At 34.3% G+C, this 26,941-nt stretch overlaps 1 protein-coding gene across 1 annotated transcript; it reads left to right on the top strand.

The window, feature by feature from the left end:
- The first annotated feature begins 14,473 nt into the window (after window positions 1-14,473).
- On the top strand, window positions 14,474-17,078 carry ATG18B (autophagy 18 B-like protein). Its single transcript, XM_079058924.1, has 11 exons — window positions 14,474-14,566; window positions 14,648-14,721; window positions 14,920-14,993; window positions 15,085-15,194; window positions 15,273-15,364; window positions 15,454-15,566; window positions 15,663-15,782; window positions 15,861-16,006; window positions 16,340-16,453; window positions 16,594-16,659; window positions 16,747-17,078. Exons 1-11 carry the CDS (start codon window positions 14,505-14,507, stop codon window positions 16,895-16,897), a joined length of 1,122 nt encoding a protein of 373 aa, XP_078915050.1. The 5' UTR covers window positions 14,474-14,504; the 3' UTR covers window positions 16,898-17,078.
- Window positions 17,079-26,941: the final 9,863 nt, after the last annotated feature.

A 26,941-nucleotide genomic window follows, 5' to 3' on the forward strand; every position in this document is an offset into this window, starting at 1 on the left:
GGGATGGATGGGGAACCTCGACTTGTGAGTCTCCTCCATCAGAATCTAGCGCACACCGCCTTAGTACGGAAACCAAACTCGCCGATGCAAAGTCAACAACCCACAACTATTATAATTGAAGGAAGCCACCTGACCCACAATACACTCTCTTTTCCGGTTCTCTTCCTTCATAGCCTCAACCCATGCCTCCTGCATCTGATCCAATAATGGAGTAATCAAGTCATCCTCAAGCATATATCCCTAATCGGAGCCACGACCACCTTGTGGCTAAGAGCATCGGCCACCACATTGGTCTTCTCTGGGTGATAAAGGATCTCGCAATCATAATCCTTCACTACATCCAACCATCGACGCTGCCTCATATTCAGATTTGGCCGATCTATCAAGTACCTTAGGCTCTTGTGATTTGTGTAGATGGTACACTGGACCCCATAGGGGTAATGTCGCCAAATCTTGAGGGCGAAGACCACAACCCCAACCCCTCTGCATCAACACTGCCCTCAAACCAGAGATCGAAGCATCACAATAAACCACAAAATCATCAACACCTTCCGGCAGGGTCAGAATCGGCGCCTCACACAACCGCTGCCGAAGAGTCTCAAAAGTCGACTGCTACTCAGGCCCCCAACGAAATGTAACCGTCTTCTTGGTCAGTCGGGTCAATGGAACCACTATCTTGGAGAAATCCTGGATGAATATCCGATAGTAACTTTCTAAACCAAGAAAACTCTAAATCTCATATGGAGACTTTGGAACCTCCCACTGCATCATGGCCTCACCCTTGGTCGGATCGACCAGAATACCCTTCTGGTTGACAAGGTGCCACAGAAACTTCACCTCGCGCAACCAGAACTCGAACTAGGAGAAATTTGCGAAAAGTCTCTCCCTCATTAGTGTCTCCAGCACCTCCCATAGGTACTCCTCGTGCTGCTCTTAAGTCTTGGAATAAACCAAGATATCATCGATGAACACTCTCACAGACCAATCCAGTATGGGTCTGCACACGCGATTCATGAGATTTATGAGCATGACTGGAGCATTGGTGAGCCCAAAAGGCATCACCACGAACTCATAATGACCATATCGAGTCCGAAAAGTTGTCTTCTGTACATCCTCATCCCTCACCCGCATCTGATGATAAATCGATCGCAAATCAATCTCGGAGAACCAAGATGCACCCTAAAGCTGGTCAAAGAGATCGTCAATCCTCGGGAGTGGATAACGGTTCTTCACCGTTGCCTTATTCAGCTCCCGGTAGTCGATACACATACGGTGAGACCCGTCCTTCTTCTTCACAAACAGGATCGGGGCTCCCCAAGGTGAACTGTTCGGCCAAATAAATCCCTTGACTAACGAATCCTTCAGCTATGTAGACAACTCATGCATCTCGGGAGGAGCCAACCGATATGGTGCTTTGGCTATTGGAGCCGAACCTGGGACCAAATCAATACTGAACTCAACCTGCCTCTCTGGAGGCACCCCAGGCAAATCCTCTGGGAATACATCTGGGTAGTCCCGCAAAATCGGCACATCATCCACGGTCGCCTTACCCTTATCCCGGGTATCCATGATATATCTGTTGGATTAGATGTCTAAGCCCATAACTATTATTGGTATGTATTCGACCCACGAGTAGCATGGTCAATTTGGGTTGCATAACACCAGGACAATTTGTTAGGATGGACTCTTAAGAGAAGGTTATATATGATTTATTAATATATTATAAGTTCTAATATATTAATATAAAATCATATGTTTTAATTAGTATTGATCAAGAATTAATTTGGAATTAATTTAGTGATCAAAAGAGACTAATTAAATCTATGGTGACTAATCATGGTAATTAGTTATATTTATATGTGTTGGGCTTATGATCCATGTTGGACCAAGTTTATGTATGGATACATAAAGAGTTGGGCCGCATGAACCATGGATCATAAAATCCATAGGTATGGATTTGGGTTATACCCATGACCCTTGGAATCCACCACATATAAATATGAAGTCCATTGCCTAAAATCGCCACTTGAGGTAGACTAGAAGTTCTAGGAGTCCTTGGAGGTGTTTTTGGTGCATGGAATTCTCTCTCAAGAGTCACCTTTGTCCTAGGTAAGTTGTGATTCCATTTGAGGTGCAACACTTGGGGCACTAAGTTCTTAAAGGCCAAAGTCTTTCAATCAACACCAAATACATCAAGACTTCAACCCACATAAAAGGTATGTTACTCTAACTAGTATCTTGTATTGTTTATGACAATTTGCATGCTAGTTATATACTTAATGCCTTGGATACCATTTGCATGTATAATTAGTGAAAACATAGATCCAAGGTATTTAGGGTTATATGTGCACCATAGGATGTTGTAGTATACTAAAACCCATCAATATGCAACATAACCCGAGCAACCCTGCTGAAGATAGCATCTTGCCTCGCTACAGAACACATAATCGGCCCAAGCTACGGTTTCTCACAATGAATCACCAACTCTCCCTCACTTGGGGTCCAAACCCGAACTAACTGCTGCTCGTAGTTGATCACTGCTCCATTAGGGCTCAACCAACCCATGCCTACGATAACCTTGTTCTCATGCAGAGGAATAGGAACCAAATCAACCAGATACTACTCGCTGATAACTGGAGAGTACAATCCCGATGGACCCTCGCAACTCGAATAGACCTATCATCAGAAATCTTGGTGTCGAGAGGACAATCTAGCTCCCTCGGAGCTCCAACAAATCTGTTGCTAAGCGCAAATGATACAAACGATCGGGTAGCCCCCGAATCAAACAATATCAATGCAGAAATACCGTTCATAAGGAGTGATCCTAAAATAAAATACACAAATATAAGCAAACAATTCAATATAAATAAAGAGATAAGGAGAAGATACATACCCATCACCACATCGTGAGTTGCACGCACCTCCTTTGCCGTCAGCTGGAAAGCCCGACTCTTCGCCACAGGCGTGTCTACCCGGCCCTGACGGTCGTTAGTAATCTGAAGAGTTGCAGGAGCGGGTGCTGATACCGGTCCTGCTGCAGCTAAACTCGGATAATGGGCCTTTTTGTGGCCCCTCTGATTGCAATGAAAGAAAATCATATCAAGTATCAGGGTGGTGATGGTGGTAACAGTATAATCCCTGCTAATATGACCAGTCCCTCTGCACTTGAAGCATCCAAAACCACCCACCCTGCACGCCCCCTCGTGTATCTTGCAGCACTTGCCGCAACGGCTACAACCCTAATGACCTCTCGGTCTAGAATCAGATACCATGGGCCTCTTGACTGAACCCTCAATACTCGACACATAATCAGGCCTCCTCTTCTTCTCCATCTCCAAGTAAATGTCCCTTTCCATGTATCGAGCTATCTTATCCTCCAGCGTCTTACAGTTGGATCGGCTCACAAACTGCCGAATGTCACTCCTCAACATCTCATGATACTGGGCCTTTTTCATCTCCTCATCCGCCACATACTGCAGAACCAGAAGCGCCCTATCCCTGAACATAGCGATGATCTCAGCCACCATCTCAGTAGTCTGGCGGAGATCCTAAAACTCTCGCGCCAACTACTGCACCTCAATCACCGGTGAAAACTTAGCTAAATCATCCCATGACATCACATCAACAACATCATCACTCACAACACACGCTACCTCCGCCTACCAATCTCGTACCCTGTCCTTCAGAAAATAGGAAACTAGTCTGACCTTGTCCCCCTCGGGACAACGACTGGTGCGGAAGGCGTTAGCAACATCTGCTAACCACCTCTGGCTCGCTATCGGGTCCCTCGACCCGTGATAATCCGGAGCACCACATGATCGGAACTCCCTGAAAGTCAAAGAATGCGTCCCAATCAAAGCCACCATATCATGGCGAAAGTTGCTCAACCGCTCATCTAGAATCTCCAGTATACCCTCCTTGACCGTGCCAAAGATCACAGGAGTCTGCTCAAGAATACTGCGCGTAATCTCAGATGAGATGAACTCTGTTCTGGTCATCAAGCTGCCCGGCTCTAGAACCCGAGTTTGAACGCTCACCAGCGCCAGAGCTACCAACAGGTCTGCCTCTTAATGCCACCATACTGAAAATAGACCATATAAACCCTCAGAATATATATATATATATATATATATATATATATATATATATATATATATATATATATATATATATATATATATATATATATATATATATATATATATATATATATCGAAGGAATCACGAACTCCACAAGTTTCTTGGTTTCATCGTAGCCCTCCTAGAATCGAGTACGGATCCTCTGCTTTCAGTAGTTCGGGCCAATACTACCTTCCATATATATACGTACTTTCCTCAGCAATTGCCATGACTCTACCAGGTCACTTTATATCCATACAATTTCCCTCACATATAAGGATCCCAACACTAGATCTCATCCTAGTTTTTCCTAGGGAAAACTCCACATCACTCACCACCGTCTTCCGCTTACTTCATCTAACTAGCTCATGAATACGATTACATATTACTAAACCAGATAATTCTTTGAATGAGAGGTCTTACACTACAATTGTTGGACTCAAACAAGAGCTGTGCAATAGAGTTAAAACTTAACATTCTAAAATTATTTAGTTCCCATAATATGTAACTTTGCATATTCGTTTACTAGTTAGTTGAAGCCAGTTAGAACTCCTATAAGCACAAAGCAAGCAACATTCTAGCATCAAGTAATCAGAACCAAGCGTATTGACTGATCAGTACTAGCATGCAAGTCTACAAGCTCATACAATAGGCATACAAAGACATCTCTCCTATCATTCTATCATGCAAAAACTGAGCAGATCCTTAGCCCTAACTAGCATGCGATTCACAGATTCACAGATCAAAGCATATCAAATAACATGTATGAGTATTTTGGGAAGACTTACTTGAGCTCGACTGATTGCATGCACTACACCCTTCTTATTTTAGAAACCCCCTTTTTTATATATTTTTTTTTGAAAAACTTTACCAAATCCTCAATTTGAGTTCAAACACACCCGAGAGTGTGCCCAAATCCCTCAAACCAAGGCTCTCATACCAACTTGAAACGTCCCAAAAATAGGATCCAAAAATTTCAGTTTTACATTAAGTAAAAAACAATATTCCAAACATTATCAATACATCTCGAATAAAATAAGTTTATCAAATGTCATAAAAATCAGAGCGAAGCCTCAAAATGCGGAATACATATACCATATATCAATTAAACATATACACATGCAATAATCACCAAAATACATAGCATACAAAATGGTGATCAGGCCCTGCCCGGTAAGCATAATAGCACATAACACATGCAAGAGTCACGCAGACAACTAACATAGTATAAACATGGGCCGACATTGGTGCCTTCGACCCGCTACACACAGTGAGTAGATCAATCTATATAATGACTTAGAATCACTGATAAATCTTATTTATAGGTTCATAATAACGACTATGAACATAAATATAAATTACTCTAGAAATAAGATAAGTGCAGCTTAACTTACAGGGATTTTAAAGAAAACTGGGAAATTACGCAGGCATAATCTCGACCCGAATACTATTTTTCTTGGACTCTTAGATACGCAAGAGCTTTGCTAAAACACTCAGGAAACGCAGAAAAATTTGAATCAAGAAGGAAGAAATTCTTAGAGAGAAAAGAGACTTGAAATGGTGTGGAAATGAAGAAAATTGAGTGGGTATTTATACTGCAGCGGGAGCACGCCGCACCTTTGAGCTTTGCTGGCCCATCCGATTTGTGACACGTATCATCGTTCTGTTCAGCCACCTCCCACTCTTCTATAAGCAGCCACATATCCTCTTTAGGTGGTGCCACGTCTCATGCCCACGTTGCACCACATCACTTTGTCTCTCGGAGGAAAGGGTGGCCGACCATGCCATGTGGCGTACTCTGGTGCTGCAACGTCACCAGTGCATGTATTTTCTCCTAGATCTTCGGACGACCACAAATATTGCATATGAGCTTCGTTTTCAATGTTCTTTATATCCTTGGAATCCTGTTGACGAGCGCTACAACTTTCACTAAGGTCTCAACTACTAACTCTCACTCTAACTAAAATTCATATTTAGACCGGTTTAGACTGTTAAAGTCCGTGCGAAATTCATAACTTTCTCATACGAACTCCATTCTCGACTATCTTTATATCGATGGGTTCATATTCATGATATCTTCAATTCTCATTTAGATTGTTTCGGCTAACAATCAACCGATTTGAATTTCCATTTTCGTGTTTGTATTGTTGTGCTAAAACTTTGAAAAATCATAACTTCCTTATATGAAGTCAGATTTGGACGTTCTCTATATGCATGTTCTCGGTTTTATGATTACTACGACTTTGTTTAGAATACTTAGGCTAATAAGCAATATAAAAAAATCACTTTCTACGATTTGCATAGTTGCGTCGGTTTAATCGCGAAACTTCGAAGAAGCATAACTTCTTCATACGAAGTCGTATTTGTGATTTCTTTATATGTATGAATCCTTGTCACATTTACTATAACTTTGGTTAAGATTATTTATCCTAAATAATGTTTTATCAAAATGTTGTTTTGACGCTTATTATATCTTAAGTGTCTAGCTCGAAGTTGTGGGCGTTAAACAATGTCTTCTAAGTCTTCATATGTCATCTACATTAAGGGGGTCCCAAGCATGATTTTTCAATAAAGTCTTCATATGTCATCTACCAAAAGCTATAAAATTGATCAATGACATGGTCAGATGTTGATTGATGATTCAAATATACATTTACATGAGTAATCGATGGGAACCTATGAAGGTATAAAGTGGATTATGATGAAATATAATATGATAATGATAATACCGAGTACCAATAATATAATAATGATAGTTATGGGTTTTAAAATTTTGATTATGAAGAAAATAAAACTACTTTATATGGGTTGTACCATCCACTGTTGTTCCCCAAACTCTCAACTCACTTACCCACAAACTGTCATCACATATAAAAGAGAATCAACTGTTGGAAAACAAAGAATACATGATTCTAACATTGAGAATCAAATGTGCCCATGAGGGATTTCATATTAGACTCACCAAATCAACAAAAAATAGGCTTGAATCAATTTTTCATGACGACATAAATTTTACAAGTTTGCAAGTTAGTGAATGATCTTACACAATAACAGAACTACGTCCTCATCACATCAAGCCAACAAATAAATGGTGAGTTACTTAATAAACAATATATTAGTTGATAGTACACACAACAAGTTGAATGGAAAGAAGATTGCCCGAACTTTCATTAACCTATTCCGTGTTGATATTTCATACTCACAAGCATGGTAGAACTATTGGGGGGGGGGGGGGGGGTTCCCATGATGATGATTTTTCAAGACACCCTATAGATTATTACAATTTAGAAAGGAAGAATTAATAACTGGTTATCTATATTAAGACGGATGGCAATCACCACTTTGAGTGCTTCTGCACCACTATCGGTTGGTTGGCATGACTATTTCTAAATTTTATTTGGAGTTTCATTTTATTAAAGTAATTATCTAAGTTATCTAATATTTATATATTATGATGTGTAAAAACTATTTGGCTCATCTCAACGGGAAATACTTGGGAACTATGTTCCCAACATTTTCCATGAACAACAACAACCAAATCGTGTTGCTTTCCTTCAGATTTGGAAAAATGTTGAGTAGGGAATCATGGGTATGGTTTTTATCAATGCTGAATGAATGTATTCGGGACATGAAGAATTTAGCCATCATGTAGGAATAAAGTCTAAGTTTAAGGTGAATGTCAATCAATCACCCAATCAACAATATCCTGTATTTGGTTTAAATAACTTGTAAAATTGTATGTTTATCGCATGGAATGTTATTTGGTGTTCAGAAACTTAATCATATATTTTTATTCATTAATATGTATCTTAGTTCAATCAACTTACTCGTCGCTTCAATAATAAGTTATAAAACAAATGAATATGAAAATTTAAACACTTTCACGTATATATTATATAATATAAGATCCCCTAAATCTTAAATGAAGCCTCACTCAGTGGAGTTAGTGTTTCTTCCTATTAGATATGCAAGTCATCTACCATGGTTATTAAGCATTGAGTCATCGACACCATGACTTATTTGATATGTAACCTAAACACCAGTGCCTAGATCAATTTCTCATATTCTTTGAACATGTGCCAAGGTCTAGGACCATAAAAATTAAAACAATCACAATTAATAAAATTATTTTTTGATACCTTCCTGGTAAGCAGTGAATTTTTAGATCTCTTATGCTTCGACCTTAAGTAACATACGTTAACAAAACAAAAGAAAAATTACTAAGATTTTGAAACAATGATGTTTAGGTCATACATATTAGTAAGTTCGAAATCTAAAGAACATTTATGGAAGAAACATTTTGGACATTAAAACCGCATCTCCCAACTCTTTTTAGGGCAAACAACATGAAGCTTAACAAATAGATAGTCATATGTAACATTTGCTTGTGTAAAATGAAAAAACAAACGATCTGGCCATCTGATATCTACAATATGAAGAATAATCCCATAATACATATTTTGGAGTTAGAAATACTATGTGTTCATCCTAAATATAATGGTAGTTGAAAGAAATATACAAAAAATATATAAGTAGATTTCGATAAAACATCATAAAAGTGTGCCATTTTCTGAAAAAAAAATGACATTCAACATACCCGAGTGAAAGAGAAAAGAATTTTATTTCAAAAATTATTAACATAAATGAAACAAATAGACTTTTTATATAATGCTACTTCGAAAAGCCCCATTTCAAAATTCAAAGCTGATTTTGGTAAACACTTAAAAAAATGATTATTTTCAAGTTGACATTCTTATAGTTCCACATAGAGGTGCATAAAGCATAAATCTTTTTTTTTTTGGAACTGAATCAGTATTTATCAACAAAGTCAAGTTTAGATCAGTTATGGTGAACAAAGTCAAAACCAAATTGAGTTGCAAAGTAGATCAGGTTCAAACTGGTTTTCGAAAAAAAATCAAAACCTATAGGAAGTTGTTAACATCAGTTTAAAATCAATTTGCATGAAATTGATTTTGAAAAACATACGTTTTTGCCACTTTCCCATATTTTTTCGAACTCGGTTTCTAGGTTGGAAATTAAAATTTATATTTTATGATTGATAACAAACATAACAATAAGCAAAACTCATGGCTTTTCCATGATGTACATTGTTTTTCTGGAGAATCTTTGATTGTACAACAGGTAAAAATTAGTCTTAGAAAACCTCTAAAACCTTGTATTTACAACAAATTGAAGAAACGTATTAAAAATGTATTTTTTACTATATGAAAATAAGTTATTTTTAATTGATTTCAAATGCAATTTTTCATACGAGTTCCAATGGTAAAAATCCTCAAACAAGTATAAACTGTTGATTGGACTTCAATAGAACTTGTTTCTAAATTGGATAAGATTGAATCTTAAACATGTTTTTTGTGCACCTCTAGTTTGATACACATGTCTTTTCACTATTTGGATAAAACGAATATGCGTTAGTCTAATTTGAATTAAACTATTTGGTTGGAATATTTGAATTGGTTTTCAACAAAACCAAGTTATTATTTTGGATCGGTTGTGGTTTATTCAACAAAACACGGACAATCTAGCAAAAACAAATAACAAATTATCATTTATTTATCTAAATCTTTTATATTTAATATATATCTAGAATCATTTATTAATTTATGAAACCCAACAATCTCTAAATATTATTAAAAGAGAAACCTTATGACATCATCTTAAACAATCAAAGCCCTTGATTGTGTTTCCCTTATAGGTTTTCCACTGTTAGATCAAATTGCTGACATCGTCATCACCCAAGTGCCCTTTTAAGAGTTACGCATCTCCTTAATGATATTCAAAGTTTCCAAAATCGGATTTCATTCTTAACCTAACATCATAGAACTCTTAACCCTAATTTTGGCTCCACCAGTACATCTCCTCTTCTCTCTAAACCGAGCGACCACACCACTGCCATCGATACTGAGAAGATATTGGATTGACTGTATCACCGTTACCTACATAAATGATCCGGACTAAAAACATCCTTATAGGTATTGTTTCGAAAATCCCTTCTCTGTATAAATAATCTCTCTCTTCATATCGACTCTATGTGCTTTCCTTTCTCAGAAGCAAAAAAATGGTGGAATTATGCCAAGGTGTTTTGATATTAAAAGAGGCTATTCACTAAGGAAATAAAGGAGATAGCATATTTTTTTACATTCTAGGGTAACTGGCAAGCAAGTTTTGAATTACAATTTGACGTGATGCTTCAATCGAGGTGAATTGATGTCTGTTTACTCAAATCATGTGCGATCAACAACCATTGCCCCTTGGGGGCTGGAAAAGATGAAAATGCAGAAGACCATGGCGCAAACTCCGTTGTCGGAAGACGTTGGTGCGTCTATATCTTGGATTGAGACCTCCGATACCGTCTCCCGCCACTTCTTCTTTCAACCAGACGGCCAATTCTCCGTAAGTATTCAACATACGATAACGCTAATCAAATTTTTACAATTAGGGTATTCAAAGTGACATGATTTACGGTTCTAATAAATGTATCGTCTGTTGTTTATCGCAGAAGCTAAACTTTTTCATAACGCTTAACATCATGAAATTTGAATCTTGTGGGATATTTGTATTTTGGGTGAAGGTGCTTGACGATTCAAGACCAGTTTTCCACAAAATGGCTGAATCTTTCGTCAACAAATTCTTCCCCTCAGGTTTTCCATATAGGTGAGTTGATGGAACTTAATTTCACATAAAATTTGTTGAAAAGTTTCATTTCTCATATCATGTAAATTCCACCATCGCTTCTTACTCCAGCGTCAACGAAGGATACCTTAGATATACTCAATTTCGGACATTACAACACTTATCAAGTGCAGCACTATCCGTTTTATCAACTTAGGTCCTCTTCCAACACACTCCGTTTCTTAAATTCCATTTTTACGTGATTCATTCCATTGTAGCAAATAGCAATACTTAATCTTACCCCTTTGCAGTCACTGCTATATGCTGCAGGCTTGAGACCTACCCCTGCACAAGCAAATGCAGTTAGTTGGGTGAGAAACAACTTTCATCTCAAGAATTTGATCATACCAATACTAAAAGAACTTAACCTCACATTCTTGATGTCAAACAGGTACTAAAAGATGGAATGCAACATATGGGAAAACTAATATGTAGCAATTTAGGTGAACTTATGGATGCAGAACCCAAACGGTGGAGAATATTGGGTTTGTACATAATGTAAGTATTGAATGAAAACTAAAATTTTTAAAAAACATTTTTAACACTCATTGTTTCATTCATAAAGCCTGTGAACTTTGACTTAATATTGTAACTATTTCTTTTTTGTGTGTCTTTTGCAGCAGGTAATCAATCAAAAATAACCTTAATACCTATAGTGGTTGCTGTAAGTAGAACAATTTCATTGTTCTTATAATGGTCATTGTTAACAACATTCTTGCCTTAAGCACTATTAAAGAAAACACCATCAAATCCTCAGTTGTTACAACTCGATGCATGAAATATTGATTGTTTTCGTGGGTTTTAGTATGCCTGCGAAAATGATGCTTGGAATATTTGTAATCTTTTAGTGGGTTTAAGTAGCTTTTTCCCAGACTGAATAAAAGAAGAGCTCCAATTATGCAGGTGTGATTTTTCTTCACTATTTTTGTTGTTTCGATCCCTATTAGCTATCACTATTGAAAATTTGGTGTATTTTTATCTGCATCTCACTGATAAGCCCTTTTGTTTCAATCTAATTAAAGTAAATAATTTACATTTCAATCTAATTAATGTAAATAGTTTACATTGATTATAAAGTACTAATGCAAGTTTTTATTTTTCAAATAAATAAAGTAAATTACTGTGCTTTAAGAGACAAATGAATGGAAGTACCGATGCAAGTATTTATTATTTGTGTTATTGAATTTTATTATAGTGATATCTAATCTCTAATATATATTAAAATAGATGCCTTATGACTTCATTTTAAACAACCATAGGTTTTACTAGGGGTGTGCAATAAACCGCACAAACCGCATAAACCGCCCGCACCGCATAACGCGGTTTAAAACACTCGCGGTGCGGTTTGCGGTTTGTATTTTTGTTAAACCGCATTATGCGGTGCGGTTTGCGGTTTACGATTACACAATTACGGTTTAAACCGCACCGCATTGATAAAATCAATTAATGATTATATATATATATATATATATATATATATATATATATATATATATATATATATATATATATATATTCGAAAATATTTTGACATGTCCTAAATCAGTGACATTTTCTTATGTTTTTCAAATGTAGTCTTAATTAATCTAAAATTTAACGCAGTTACCATATTTTTTTTTTGTCTCAAATTCATTTTCAACTAAGATTCAGTGACCATTATTTTATGGTCACTATGTTTTTTAACTTATGTATATTTATAAGTAGTTAATGACCACAATTATTTGACCACCAAATTAATTTCTTAATGACCACTTAGTTAGCCTTTAGTGATGACAATGATAGTATTATCATTAAATTTAAAGTAAATAATTAGTCAAACCGCATGTAAACCGCATAAACCGCCCGCACCAAACCGCACCGCATAATGCGGTTTTGAACATTCGCGGTGCGGTTTGCGGTTTCTAAATAACTCAAACCGCATATACGGTGCGGTTTGCGGTTTGACTCTAAACCGCACCAAACCACACCGCGCACACTTCTAGGTTTTACACCCTTAGATCAAATTGCTGACATCATCATTGTCACATGTCTCTTTTGAAAAAATAACACTTTTTGAAATCCCAAAATAAATCTCCAAATTTGAAAAGATTTAGGGTTCTGGGTAAAAAGTGTCATAATTTTGAAACAGCAGGGACCAAAAATGTAAATTTGTTGCCTCTTCCCATTGCAAAAGTCAAACGTAGTACGATATCAAACAACAACCTTTCGACTCCAAAATCTCCCAACTTTCGACTTGAAATCTATGGCTTCCCATACGAATCATATACTTCCCATCGAAAGCTAAACTTCCCATATGATATTCGTCCTCAAATGACTTCGCATACGAAAATCAATTTTCGTTATCTGCCTTCGTCCATGGAACCACAATGCGAACCAGCTTCATATGCGAAAATCAACTTTTGTATTAAACTTTAAGCCTCTTTCCATACAAAAATTGGTTTTCGACCATTTGCTCTCAATCCTTAGACTTTCGCTTTTCTTCTTCCCTCTTTGGATCCAAATTCGAATGCAGCAGCAGTCAAAATATCAACCATTCGACTCGAAACTTAACTTTCGTTATCAGCCTTTCCTTCTTAATCTTTTGACTCGAATTCTTCTCAATCCAACTTCTTTCGTATCACAGCCACAAACTTTCGCATATGAAATCCCAAAATCAATTCGTTATCCATGGCAACACCAAACATTCACATCTAACCTTCACTGTCGAATTTCGTCCATCACAATCCTTCTATCATCAACCCAATATCGAAAATCCTAAAACTTCAAACTTCAACCTTCGATCATTCGCATCTAACCTCAAGATTTGTGTGTTTTTCATGCGTTCCCCCGCGTTTAACGTGAGTTATAATCTAGTTTTTTTAATATGTACTCCTCACTAAAGTACGTTGACCAAATGATATTCTTTTGGCCAAAATGATGATTATATTAAATTTATGCTTTGAGATAAAAAAAATGTTTTTTAGGAGTAGAGTAATGAGTGTGTGTTAAGTCGCTCTCAAAAAATCATGTACTTCTCAAAAGTTTATTATTTATAAAGAAATTAAATTATAATGTATCTTTCTTGATAGTTGTATATAAATTTTAATTTATAAATAGACAATTTGTTTTTACTTTTTTATAAACTTGTCTAATATATTTCCTGGTTTTGAAAACCGAATTGTAATTTGGTTGGTTCGATTCAGATCGCATTTGAATTTAGTTGGCCTATCTATAGAAATATGTTTTCAAAACTCAAATGAATCTGTGTTAGAGCTGCATATTGCGGTCCCATCTCAGTCCGATCATTTTCATTCTGGCCTTGCGGTTTTTGCGTGCATATTTTTCAGTTTGGTTTCGATTTTGAATTTTCCTATTACGAATTTGTGATTGTCACAACATGATACACCAATAACTTTATTATTATTATTATTTGTTATTTATTTATTTATTTAAATTGATATACTAATATCTAATAAGAAAAAGAAAGGAAGTAGTTGGTTAATATATGATTAACAAATATATAATTAACATATAAATTATATTGATATAATCCGATCCTTTTTTAAATCAATTTCGAAATGTTCCGATTTATTTGATGGGCTTATTTTGATTTAGATAATGGGCTCAACCCTTTGCTTAAACTCAAATCATGTATTTAAATCCTCGAATCAAATATCGTCCCGAGAACACGAACAAGCAATTGCTTTACTTCAATGGCAGCAAGCAGCTCCGCTTCAAATCCAATTCTATGTGCTTCTTTCAATCAAGATAACAGGTATTGATCCCCAAACTGATTCGAAAATCCTTCTGATTCTATATTTGATTTAGGTTTTGCTAACTCTGCAAACGAATTTAGTTGCTTTGTAATTGGGACAAAAGATGGTTTCAGAATCTTCGATTCGAATTCAGGGAGACTCCTATATGAACGAGGTATGTAAATTATGTATTCTCATATGAAAAAGCAGTGTTTATGCTTGTGATTGATCGTGTTAAATAGATTCCAAAATTCGAGAAGCTTTAACTGTTTGGGGAAAAGTATCTTTATGCATTTGATCTAAATGTACTATTAATTTCAAATCAAACAAGGTTGAATCAATTTTAACAGTGACTCAATTTTCTATTCCTCAGTTATTGGAGCATTTGTTATCGTTGAAATGCTTTTCAGCTCTAGTCTTCTTGCCATTGTTGGAGCTGGTGAACAGGTTCTATGAAACTTCCAAAAATTTCATTAAGTTCTCATTACACCACAAAACATATGTAATTTATTATCATAATTTTCTTTAATTTCAACAGGCTTCTTTGTCACCAAGGCGTTTATGCTTGTTCAATACTCAAACTGGAACTGCTCTTCGGGAACTAAATTTCTTAACTTCAATTTTATCTGTTTGTGTAAATAGAAAAAGGTGAATTATCAATTATCATGCTTTTACTTTCTAAACTTCTATATATTTTTATTCACATGTTATCAATTTCACATATAGGTTGATAGTGGTTTTACAAGGAAAGACATTCATATATGACATTAATAGTCTTGTTATCCTAGATACAATCGACACAGTGCCAAATTCAAAAGGTGATTATTCTTTTTCTTCTCTTTAATCTTTCTTCACATTCATCTAACACTTTTCTTATTTATTTCTTCAATCAAATTTTTTTTTTCAGGACTTTGTGCATTTTCACCATGTTTAGATGGGTGTTTTTTAGCTCTTCCAGCAAGTTCCACAAAAGGGTCTGTTTTAGTCTACAATGTCATCGATCTCCATTCACACTGTGAGGTTATAATAATAATAATAATTATCATCATAGAATGATTAATATATGATTTCAATTCATTATTTCATAACCCTAAATTTTTGACATTTGAAATACAGATAGATGCTCATAAATCACCATTAGCTGCAATAGTATTTTCTTCAAATGGAATGTATATAGCAACAGCATCTGAACAGGGGACATTAATTAGGGTTCATTCTGTTTCAGAAGCAACCAAGGTGAAAAACAACTATTTTGTTGTTTGAATTCAATTTATATAATTTGTTTGAATACTAATTTCCAAATTTTTTATTCAGTCGTATAGTTTTAGAAGGGGAACATATCCATCAACAATATTTTCATTGTCATTTGGGCCTTGTATTGGGCTTCCTGATATTCTTGTAGCTTCAAGCTCTTCAGGGTCTATTCATGCTTTTTTTCTTGGAATGGCTATTGATCAAAGGTGAAGAAAACTATGGCTTTTGTAATTGATCATCAAGGGTAAATTTGTCCAAAAATAGCAATTTTGGATGGAAAGTAGGAGTTTTGGGTAAATTTGTTTTGCCACATCATTTCACTAACTTTATGAAACAAAAATAAGTAGTACTAAATCTAGAGTCAAAAAATATTGGTTAAATATAACTAGAGGAGTAAAAATGTAACATTAAATAATAAAGGAGGTTAATTGTACATTTGTACAAAACATAAAACTAAAAAAAAAATAGTGACACATTTTTTTCTTAAATTATATGTCGAACTTATTATTATTATTATTTTTTTTTCGTATATCCACCAGAAGTAAAAGGTCAAGTAGCTTTTTGGGATCAATTATACCTAATTCTGTGGGTGATGCACTTGATGCCACTCATCATCATATTCTTCATAATGCTGTTCCACCGGGAGTAAAAAGGTACTGTCTGTCTGTTGTCTGTTGTGTTTTTTTACTTAATGGACTTAATAGATACATGACTTGATCCAGTCTGATATATTTTTCTTAAATAATTTTAAACGTCATTAAACTTTTTCATAATATGATTTTTTTTAATATAGTTATGTAGTGGTCCGCAAGGTCGACAAAGTTGCTGACGTGTCACAATCGAAATCTACAACTTTCAGGTAACAGTACATTGTGCTTTTATTTTTTATTTTTTTTTATATATAAACAATTTATTAATTTAACATATATGCTATTTTTTTTTTCAGAGCCACAATATCTATTATTACATACAACGGGTATTTCCTTGAATATTTTCTTGACATCAACCACTTGAATGAGTCTTGTTGGACGTTGGATCGGGAATTTAATCTTGTAACAGCAATCTCTGACTCTGAAAGCAGTGCCACGTCATCGTGAGCTTAATTGGGTGGCTTGTAAACTATGTATAGCAATAATTATCTTGGCTTAAAATTTATAAGTTTAATTAAGCAAAACGTTATTTCAAAGCTAAAAAATATCGAATCATGATCACTCATGTGGTAATTATCGTATATTGACATTCAATTCAGGAGTATATAAGTCAAATATTTGGATTTCATATTCCAAAGCAACTTAACATATATTTGGAATGATCAAAATCTACGTTGTTGACATTTAGAAGGTTATAAATATGAAGGTAAGGCTACCTAATGAAATGATAATTCAAGTACATGTGATGAGAAATATTGAACCAAGAGCAAGAAACTGTGTTTTTATGGGATACCCTACTGGAATGAAATCATATAAATTGGTGGACCTTGAAACTAAGCATATTTTTGTATCATGAGATGTCACGTTTTCATGAAGATACGTTGCTTTTTATCATTAAGAACATAAGTTTCAAGAAAACCCTTTTGTAGTGCACGTGCTTTTGATTGTCAATGATTATAATTCTGATTCTAAATGCTAACACAATCAATCAAATTCGATTTGCATGACAAGAATACTATCCCCACAAACCCAAATGAGCAAATTTTAACACATCTATTCTCTCAAGGTTTATAAGAGTTCGCACCCTCCTTCATATCTTAGAGACTAGGTGTAAGACCCATGTATTACATTAGTTAATTAAAAAAAATTAAATATAAAAATTTAAATATTTTAAAACTTTGGATTTATAACAAAATAAGAAAAGTAATAAATTATTAAAATTGATTTTTTTATCTTTTAAATTTAAATAAATAAACAAAATAAATTAATAAGCTTTAATTTGGGAATTTTGAAATAAGAAGGTAAGTCCATTAATGAAATTGATATTCATTTATTACTATATTTATTGTAATTATTACATTAAAGTATTATGTGAAATTTATTAAATAAAAAAACCCATGAAATGACATGTGGAAAAGAAATTAATCAAAATAAACAAAATGACATTTGGCAAATTGAATGAGAGTGTGACATGCGGTAAAAAAAAATTCATTTATTAGAGTAGATTATCATTGCAACTTGGTACAAAATAAAGACCGCCATTCATCTAATTGTTGATATCATATATAAGATGTTCTTTTGTATAAGTAAGTATCCTCCAATTATCAAGCTTACTTTGGCCTCGTCTACTCAATTTGAACCCAAGGGGTTATACCAAGGCAGTTAAGTCAATTATAAACCTTAGAATTAACTAAAACATAACGGTTGTTCCATTTCTAGTGAATAGAACAATTCAGTGGCGACCATGGGGTGTGCAGGTCGTGCAATCGAACGGGGTCTCTGATTTTAGGGGGCCTCCAAATTTAGGACAAATCTATACTTATGATGTTAGTATTTTTGTAAAATACATTTTTATGTCTTATCATTATAGAAATTTAGCCGTGTCGGTTACTTATATGTACGATGTAACATCTATTTGCAATCCCGAAGTCATTTTACTTATGAAAAAAATGAAAGAAAAAAAAATCAATTCTAATCATAAATTCTAAAATTTATCACCAATTTAAGAAAAACACCTATATCCAAAGAAAAATACAAATATGTTAGAGTCTCATTTTAAAATCTTTGTCAACTATAAGTTAGGAAAATAGAATTGAAAGTGTGAAAGCAATAGTGACTCAAGCTCCTAAAATAGTAAAATATATGTATAAACTTGTTGATGAAAAAACATATATAAAGATCAAAAGTGAAACTACTTGTCTAGTAGAGTATAAACTTGACAAATTCGACCTTATAGTCGGTATGGTTATATGGTATCATATATTGGCTAAAGTAAATAACATGAGTAAACAAATTCAATATGAGACTATGCGTATTGATGAGACAATGAGTAGTGTGGGAACAATTATTGAGAAGGCTTTGGATTATACGAGAGCTAAAACTTATGATTTAGGAATTGATCCGATATTTGTTGAGAAAAATAATAAAAGACGAATTAAAAAAATACGTTTTGACGAGAGTAACGTTGGTCATCAGAACCGATACATGAACTTTCATTCATGATTTAATATATATTGTTTACATAGTTGATCAATCTATTGGTTCATTGGAGGGAAGGTTTGAACAATACAAACAATATAAAGACATTTTTGATTTCTTATTCAAAACAGAAAAATTGAAGTCACTGAATACTAGTGAGTTAAAGGAAAGTTGCAATTTTTTTGAAAAAAGGTTGCAAAATTATCATATCACAGACATCAATGTTAATAATTTATGCAACGAAGTGGAATTGTTACAAAAACATTTACCACTTGAATATAATACAGTTAACGAAATACTAAATTTCTAAAAAAAAATAAAGCTTTTAAAATCTTGTTGATTGTTCTCATTATTGTTGAATCAGTGAAAAAAAATGTTTCAAAACTAAAGCTTTTAAAATCTTGTTGATTGTTCTCATTATTGTTGAATCAGTGAAAAAAAAATGTTTCAAAACTAAAGCTTTTAAAATCTTTTATGTGTTCGACTTTTCTCAAGAGAGATTAAATGCTTTGGATTTAATTTCAGTTGAGAACGAATTTCCTGATAATATTGATTATGAAAGTATAATGAATTTGCTTATAAAAATGTTAGAAGATCGATGTTTAGAAAATAGTAATTCGTTGACTTTTTATCTTTTTATATTTTTTTTGAAAAGTTGTTTGTACCAGTTACAACTTATAACTAATCAGTGAATATATGATGTTGTGGTATTGAATTTACGAGATGTTTTTTTAGCAACTTTAAGTTTTGAATTTATAGATAGAAAATTAACTTAATAATACTTTACAAATTGAAAATTAAGGGGCCTCACTTTTGTTTTCACACAAGGCCTCCGACATGTTAGGGACGGGTCTGGAACAATTCTTAAATGCAAGTGGTATACACACTTAATGTTTGACTGGGAATTTGGTGACTTGAATAAATAACCAGACCTAAAAGGACGTGAAGAAAACCGAACACCATAAATTGACTAGATAAGTGTTGGGAGTAGGCTTAGGGATTATGGGCATGTTGAAGTATTTAGTATTGAGTATTTTTTTGTATATTGGCTCGACCCTATAGTTGCTAGGGTTTAACATTTATAAATACTTGTAGCTTGGGATTCCAGTGTAATCACTTTTAAAACTGTCTAATAATACAAGAGTTCTTCTATTCTTGTCGGTAGACATGTCACATCGACCGAACCACGTTAAATCCTTGTGTCGTTTTATTGCTTTCTATTTATTGTTGCGTAACAAGTGGTATTAGAGCTACAATTGTTCGAGTTGCAAGATTTGTTGGTTTAAGGATGTCGTATTACAAGTTCGATTTGGAGAAGTTCAATATATCAAACGATTTAACATTGTGAAAGGTGAAGATGAATGCTCTTTTGGTTCAACAAGGTTGTGCGGTGACGTTAAAAAAAGAGGCAAAACTACCGAAGGATGTGGAGACATATGCGAAGGTGAACATTCTGGAAAAAGAAGACACTGAGATTATGTTATGCCTGACTGATAAAGTGTTATTGGAGGTTGTGGATCAAACGATTACTGTTCGATTTTGGAAGAAGTTGAGCGGCAGGTCAGAAGAATTCTCTTACAAATCGGCTATATTAAAAACAACGTTTGTAGACACTCAGTATGTCTAAAAGGTAAAGAATCATATTGATATCTTTAATTGTATTATCCTGGATTTACAATGTGTGGAAGTTAGGATTGATGAAGAGGATCAAGCTCTTATTTTGTTGTGTTCTCTACCAAATTCATATGAAAATTTTGTTGATACCATGTTGTATAATAGAATGATAATCACTTTCAATGACGTTAAAGATTCCTTGTTGTCCAAGGAACCGGAATGTAGGGTTTCTAGGAATGAAGAAGGTTCCAGTTCTGGTTTGTTTGTTGGCAGAGGAAGAACACGAGAAAGAGAGGATGTAAATATGATGAAGTCACGTTTCCAAATTTAAAAATTCTACTAAAGTTAAATGTTATAAGTGCAAGGAATAATGACATATTAAAAGAGAGTTCCACAATGAAGTAAGAGAAACGATAAGGTTGAATCAAGCAACAATTTTAGTGTTTTTGTGGTTCAAGATAGTTCCAACAAAGGTGACATAGGTGACGTTTTGACTGTATGTACAACGAGTTTACAAATTGATATCCTAATTATTCAACTTAGCTTAAACACAATAGGAAAAGTACCTAGTCGCACAATAGTAAAGTAGAGTAAGTAAGGAGCCGATCACATGGAACAAAATTCTAATTAGGAAAATAATGCCAAATATTAAGAAACAAACTTTAAAAATGGGGGGTTTTATCTGATTTTTCAAGTTCAGAAAAACTTAATCAAAGCAATATACTAAAACACTTTAAACTAAAACAAAGAACTAGAAAACAAGATTTGATGAAGAATTAAAAGATACTTCCATTTAGCTTCAAATCCTCCATTTTCCTATGGTTAATTTCAAACAATGGATTAATTCTATTGGTTACCAAATTAGAAGTTACTAGTTATCATGATCAGACTAACTAGTATGTGTCAATCTATGAACTTTACCCCTAATGATCATGCAAGTTAAGTACACTAAATTGATTTTAAGATATATTTGAATTATGAATGAATAAATCTATGAATTATCTATCTATGATCAAGATAAATAGTCAAACACATATTATGATGTAATAATGCTCTCTAACACAGTTAACCAACTAACTTTACCACCTATACTAGAGTATGGTCAGTCTCTAGCTCTAGCAATTTAATGATCATAAAAAACTATGTAAACAAGCTCATGAAATCAACGACCATTTAACTATAGAAAACTTGAGGACAAGGCAATAAATATTGAAAGTTTAACATGCTAGGATAATGATCTACCAAACACAAGCTAAAACCAACATCATTAATCCATAAAAGTAGAAACTAACACATAATATTACAGTTCATCTAATCTAAACGAAAGTAAAGGGTTATAATCCATGATTATAGAAGAAACACTTATAATTAAATAGCAAACTAGGTTAAACAGTGTAAAATCTAGGAAAACCGAATAATTAATGATGATTCCTAGCTTCATCTCACTAAAACTTGCTCTCCAATCGAATTCAGCCCCCAAGAGGGTTTTAGGTTGCTTTTAGCCTAACAAAATCACAAATTTCTTGAATTGATCTCTGAAATTCAACCTAAAAGTCAGAATTTATAGTTGCCATAAAACAATGTCCACGCCGTGGCCAATAGCCCGCCACGACGTAGGAGTCACTTTTGATCTTTATGCGCCATGTTTTCCATGCATATCTAGAGAAGCTTCTATGATGGACATGTGGTCATATCATGGTATATAAGTGTCCACAACTTGGGATCTTCTTTTAGACCATTTTCTTCTCTTCTTTCTCCTTGATGCAATCTCCATCCTATAAGTTTCTAGCTTTGCTCTGTTTGGGTCCCTTTTCACGAGTATGCCCTTCTTTGGATATAAAATAAGATTTATACTTTATAAGTACCAAATATCTTTGTACTTATTCAAATTAAAGCTAAAATGTATGGAAATAATGCATAAATATATGTATAAATATAACAATATCACATACACTTGGATCTTGGACACGAGTGCATTTCATCATTTGACTTTATCATTCAGTCTATCTGGTTCTTTCAAAGAATATTTTGGTACTAAAAAGTTAGGTGATGATGGGATATGATGTATCAAGGGTAGTGGAACAGTGAAAATTAAAATGCATGATGTAATGGTCATATATCTAGATTGCTGATATGTTCCAGATTTTCGAAAGAACTTGATTTCTTTTGGAACCTTAACCAATCAGGGACTGAAATATTCTGGTGAAGATGATTGGGTAAAAGTCTCAAAGGATGCTCTCCTGGTAATGAAAGGGAAACTAAAACATGGGATTTATTTTCTATAAAGAAATTCAGTAACATACACAACTGATGTTTCTCAATCTTTAGAGACGCATGATGAAAAATAAGAATTATGGCATCATCGATTGGGTCACATGAACGAGAAAGGAATGTTGATATTGAGTAAATAGAGATTGCTTGGAAGATACACAATTGGGAAGATGAAATTTTATGAAGGTTGTGTAAAAAAGAAACATAGGGTGAAGTTCAATTATATTCAACACATAAGAAAGAAAATTCTTAAATTTGTTCACTCAGATTTATGGGGTCTTTATTAGGTAAAATCACACGGTGGATGATCGTATTTTGTGACATTTATTAATGACTTATCCAGGAAAGTTTGGTTGTATTTTTGAATACAAAGGATAAAGTGTTTGGAAAGCTCAAGGAGTGGAAGACTATGGTAGAAAAATGGACAAGGAAACAAGTCAATACACTCAAAATGGATTATAGGTTAGAGTTTTGCAATGCACCATTTGACAACTTCTGCAAAACATAAGGTATAATGAAGCTGAATATTGTACAAAACACACCACAAAAAATGGAGTTGTAGAACGAATGAACCAAACACTGATGCACCACGCAAGATGCATGTAATTATTTGTTGATTTATCAAAGTAGTTCTAGTCAGACTCAGTGAAACTACTTACTATCCGGTGAATAGATCTATATCAACTATAATCAAGTTAAAGACTTCTCACGACGTATGTTCCGGTGAACCCTCTAAAAATTCCAATTTATGTATATTTGCTTTTCCTGCTTATGGTCACACTAATGATGGTAATCTAGATTCGACCGTTATGAAGTGCATATTTTTAGTATGTGTAACTAGAGTGAGATGTTATCTATTGTGGTGTACAAAAGAAGGTAGGACGCCAAAATTTAATATTAGCAAAGATATGACCTGTGATGAGTTTTCTATAAGTAACCAGAGAGGAGAAAGTAGAAGTTTTGCAGAGAAACATGATCAAGATGCTAGCCAGAAGGTGGAGTTTGTAACACAAAGCCAATATAGAGTTATGATAAATGAAGAACAACAAACCGACATAGAAAAACTTAGATACAAATATTTTCAAGAACAACCTAGGGAGCAAGTGTCTAGAGATGTTGGTGTCGAAAAAGATAGAGAGAACGAGAGAGAAGAAAATAAGGAAGAAATTATAGCAAAAAGAAGGCAGAAAAAGAACATTCAAAAGCCTGTTAGATATATTGGATGTGTCAATACACGTGACATCAGTTCTATAACATTTTTATTGGTATTTAAAGAAAACATTGATACAGGCGAGCCTTAGTCACACAAAGAAGTTGTAGCATAGTAAATTAGAAACAAACTTGTTAATGGCGATGAATGAAGAAATTCAATCATTGGATAAGAATGAAACATGCGTTCTTGTTCCATTACCAAAAGGAGCAAAACCAGTGGAATGCAAGTGGGTCTTTAGGAGAAAAGAAACAATTCCCAAAGTTGAACCCGCAAGGTTCAGGACATAGTGGTGGCAAAGGGTTCTCAGAGAAGAGAAGGAATCGAATCTCACGAGGTAGTTATTACCTGACGTGAAGCACAAAACGATTCATATTCTATTAAACTTCATGAGGGCACTTGATCTAGAACTTGAGCAAATTGATGTAAAAAGTTCATTTCTTCATGGCAATCTAGATGAGAAGATTTATATATCTAAACCAGAAGCGTTCTTTAATTACAAAAAGATCGCGTAGGTTTGCTAAGGTAATCTATTTATGGATTAAAGTACTCTCGAAGACAGTGGTATAAGTGGTTTGATTTATTTATGACTTCGAACAACTATTGTTACTTAAGTTAATTGTTTGATGGGTCAAACATATATTTGTTGTTATATGTGGATGTTATGCTCATTGAAACTAATAATATGGCTAGGATTAAAGGATTAAAGTCGCTACTAGAAAGTGAGTTTGAGATGAAGGATTTGGGTGCTGCCAACTACATACTGGGGTTGGAGATTAGAAGCAACAAAAGGCGGGACTATTATACATTTATCAAGAAAGCTACATTGACAAAGTCTTGCATTCATTCCATTTTGAGTAGTCCAAACTTATTGGAACTCCTTGGGCAACACACTTTAAACTTGATCGAAGTTCTATACTAGCTACATATGATGAGAGAGAGAGACTACATGATCAGGGTTAGTATTTCAGTGCAATTATAAGTCTCATGTAGCTATAGTATGTACTAGATCTGATTTAGCTCATGCAGTGAGTGTGTAAGCAGATTTATGAGTGATATAAGGAAACCTTACTAGGAAGCAGTCAAGTGGATTATACAATACTTGAAGGGAACAATGTATGGTTTATAGTACTAACACATGGAATAGTGTCTTGATTGGTTATGGAAACTCGGACCATGGTGGTGATCTGGTGAAAAGAAGATGCATTACATGATACATTTTTACTTTATTCAGATGTGCTGTAAGTTGGAAGTCAACATTGCAACCTAATATTGACTTGGAACTCGATGATTTGAATAGATAACCTGACAAAAAAGGAAGTGAAGAAAACCCGACACCATATACCAACGGGATATTTCTTTGGAGTAGGCGTAGGGCCTATGGATCTATTTAATTATTTAGTATTTCTATGTATATGTGATCAACCCTATACACAGTGTTGTAAAACTCGCCGAGTTGGCCGATTACTCCTCAAGTACTTGCTACTCGGCCCCTTACCGATGCGAGTTATAGATCCCGAGTACTCCCTAATCAACCCCTTACTGAACTGAGTAGTGTTGTAAAACGCGGTCAACACGGTGATTAATATGTATAATATACTTAATGATTTATTATTCAACACACACATGTGATTATTACTACATATATATCTTAAATTTTCAGTAATTATTCACGAAGTGAGACCATTATGTGTTTTTTTAGCTTTTGTGTATTCACATATATCTAATTTTGTTATATATTTCAATCAATTTTTGATTTTCACTTATGATTTTGACATATAAAATTTCCCTAAAAATATTTCTACATGAATTACCAAATCCGAGTACTCCCCGAGTACTCCCGGGTACTCGCTACTCGGTAGTCGGCCGAACAAGTACCGAATAACGAGTTCTACAACCTTGCCTATACATGGTAGGGTTTTTTCGGTTATAAATACTTGTACCTAGGGATTTCATTATAATCACTTTTGAAATAGTCTAATAATAGAAAAGTTATCTTGTTCCTGCCGATGGACATAGATCACATCGACCGAACCACGTTAAATCCTTGTGTCATTTTATTGCTTTCTATTTCTTTGTTGCGCAACAAGTGGTATCAAAGATGCGGTTGTTCGAGCGACTAGATATATTGGTTGGAGGATGTCGTCTTATAAGTTTGATTTGGAGAAGTTTAATAGATTGAACGATTTCACATTATGGAAGGTGGAGATGTGACATCCCCAATTTCAAGTAATAAAAACTTTTTATTTATGATTATTTAATTTAGAGTATTCTTTAAAAGAATACATTAATGCGGAATTTGTCCCAAAACATTATTTTAATGTGAGATAATATCAGTCTCAAATCATTTAAGAAGAAATGATTTTCATTAATATTTAAAAACTTGGGATGCCAATACCGATACAGAAACATAAGCATAAACAAGTCATTATAGGCCATTCAACAATTTATTATATTAATGGCCTAAAAACTCCTTAAATACCTCTGCCTGTCATACAAAGACACCGAGTGAGTTATGATTGGGAGCCTAGTGAGCACCTAGGGGTTTCAACCCATAATAATATATTAAAATCTTTTTGAAGTATATATTTCACACAAAACAATTAACCCGGTTACCTATTCCCGTTATTCTCACTCCTGATCCTAAAATGATGATCTCGAGGGACCTATCCTAAAGGATCATTGTAATAAACAAGTAGACAACACTACTTTAGGGATTCCGTAGAAATATATGTCAATAAGGCAACCATGGGGGGATACAGTACAACGAATAAACGTATAGTTTATTAACACATACAAATTAACACCTATGAATAAACGTATAGTTGATTAGGTTTTACATACCTTTGATTTGTTGCAGTAAACAAATCACTTCAATCATTCATTTGAAGAGCTTCGAAAGCTAGCACCAAAAGGAT

The sequence above is a fragment of the Lactuca virosa genome, chromosome 7, assembly GCF_052849685.1.
Source record: "Lactuca virosa cultivar CGN04683 chromosome 7, Lactuca_virosa_CGN04683_v6, whole genome shotgun sequence".
In the NCBI taxonomy this organism is placed as follows: Eukaryota; Viridiplantae; Streptophyta; class Magnoliopsida; order Asterales; family Asteraceae; genus Lactuca; species Lactuca virosa.

Excerpts from the sequence above, each read along its gene's own strand:
- ATG18B (XM_079058924.1), top strand. The coding sequence starts at position 14,505 with ATGGCAGCAAGCAGCTCCGCTTCAAATCCAATTCTATGTGCTTCTTTC. Across the intron at positions 14,994-15,084 it reads TTGTTGGAGCTGGTGAACAG|GCTTCTTTGTCACCAAGGCG; the intron begins GTTCTATGAAAC and ends TAATTTCAACAG. Across the intron at positions 15,195-15,272 it reads GTTTGTGTAAATAGAAAAAG|GTTGATAGTGGTTTTACAAG; the intron begins GTGAATTATCAA and ends TTTCACATATAG.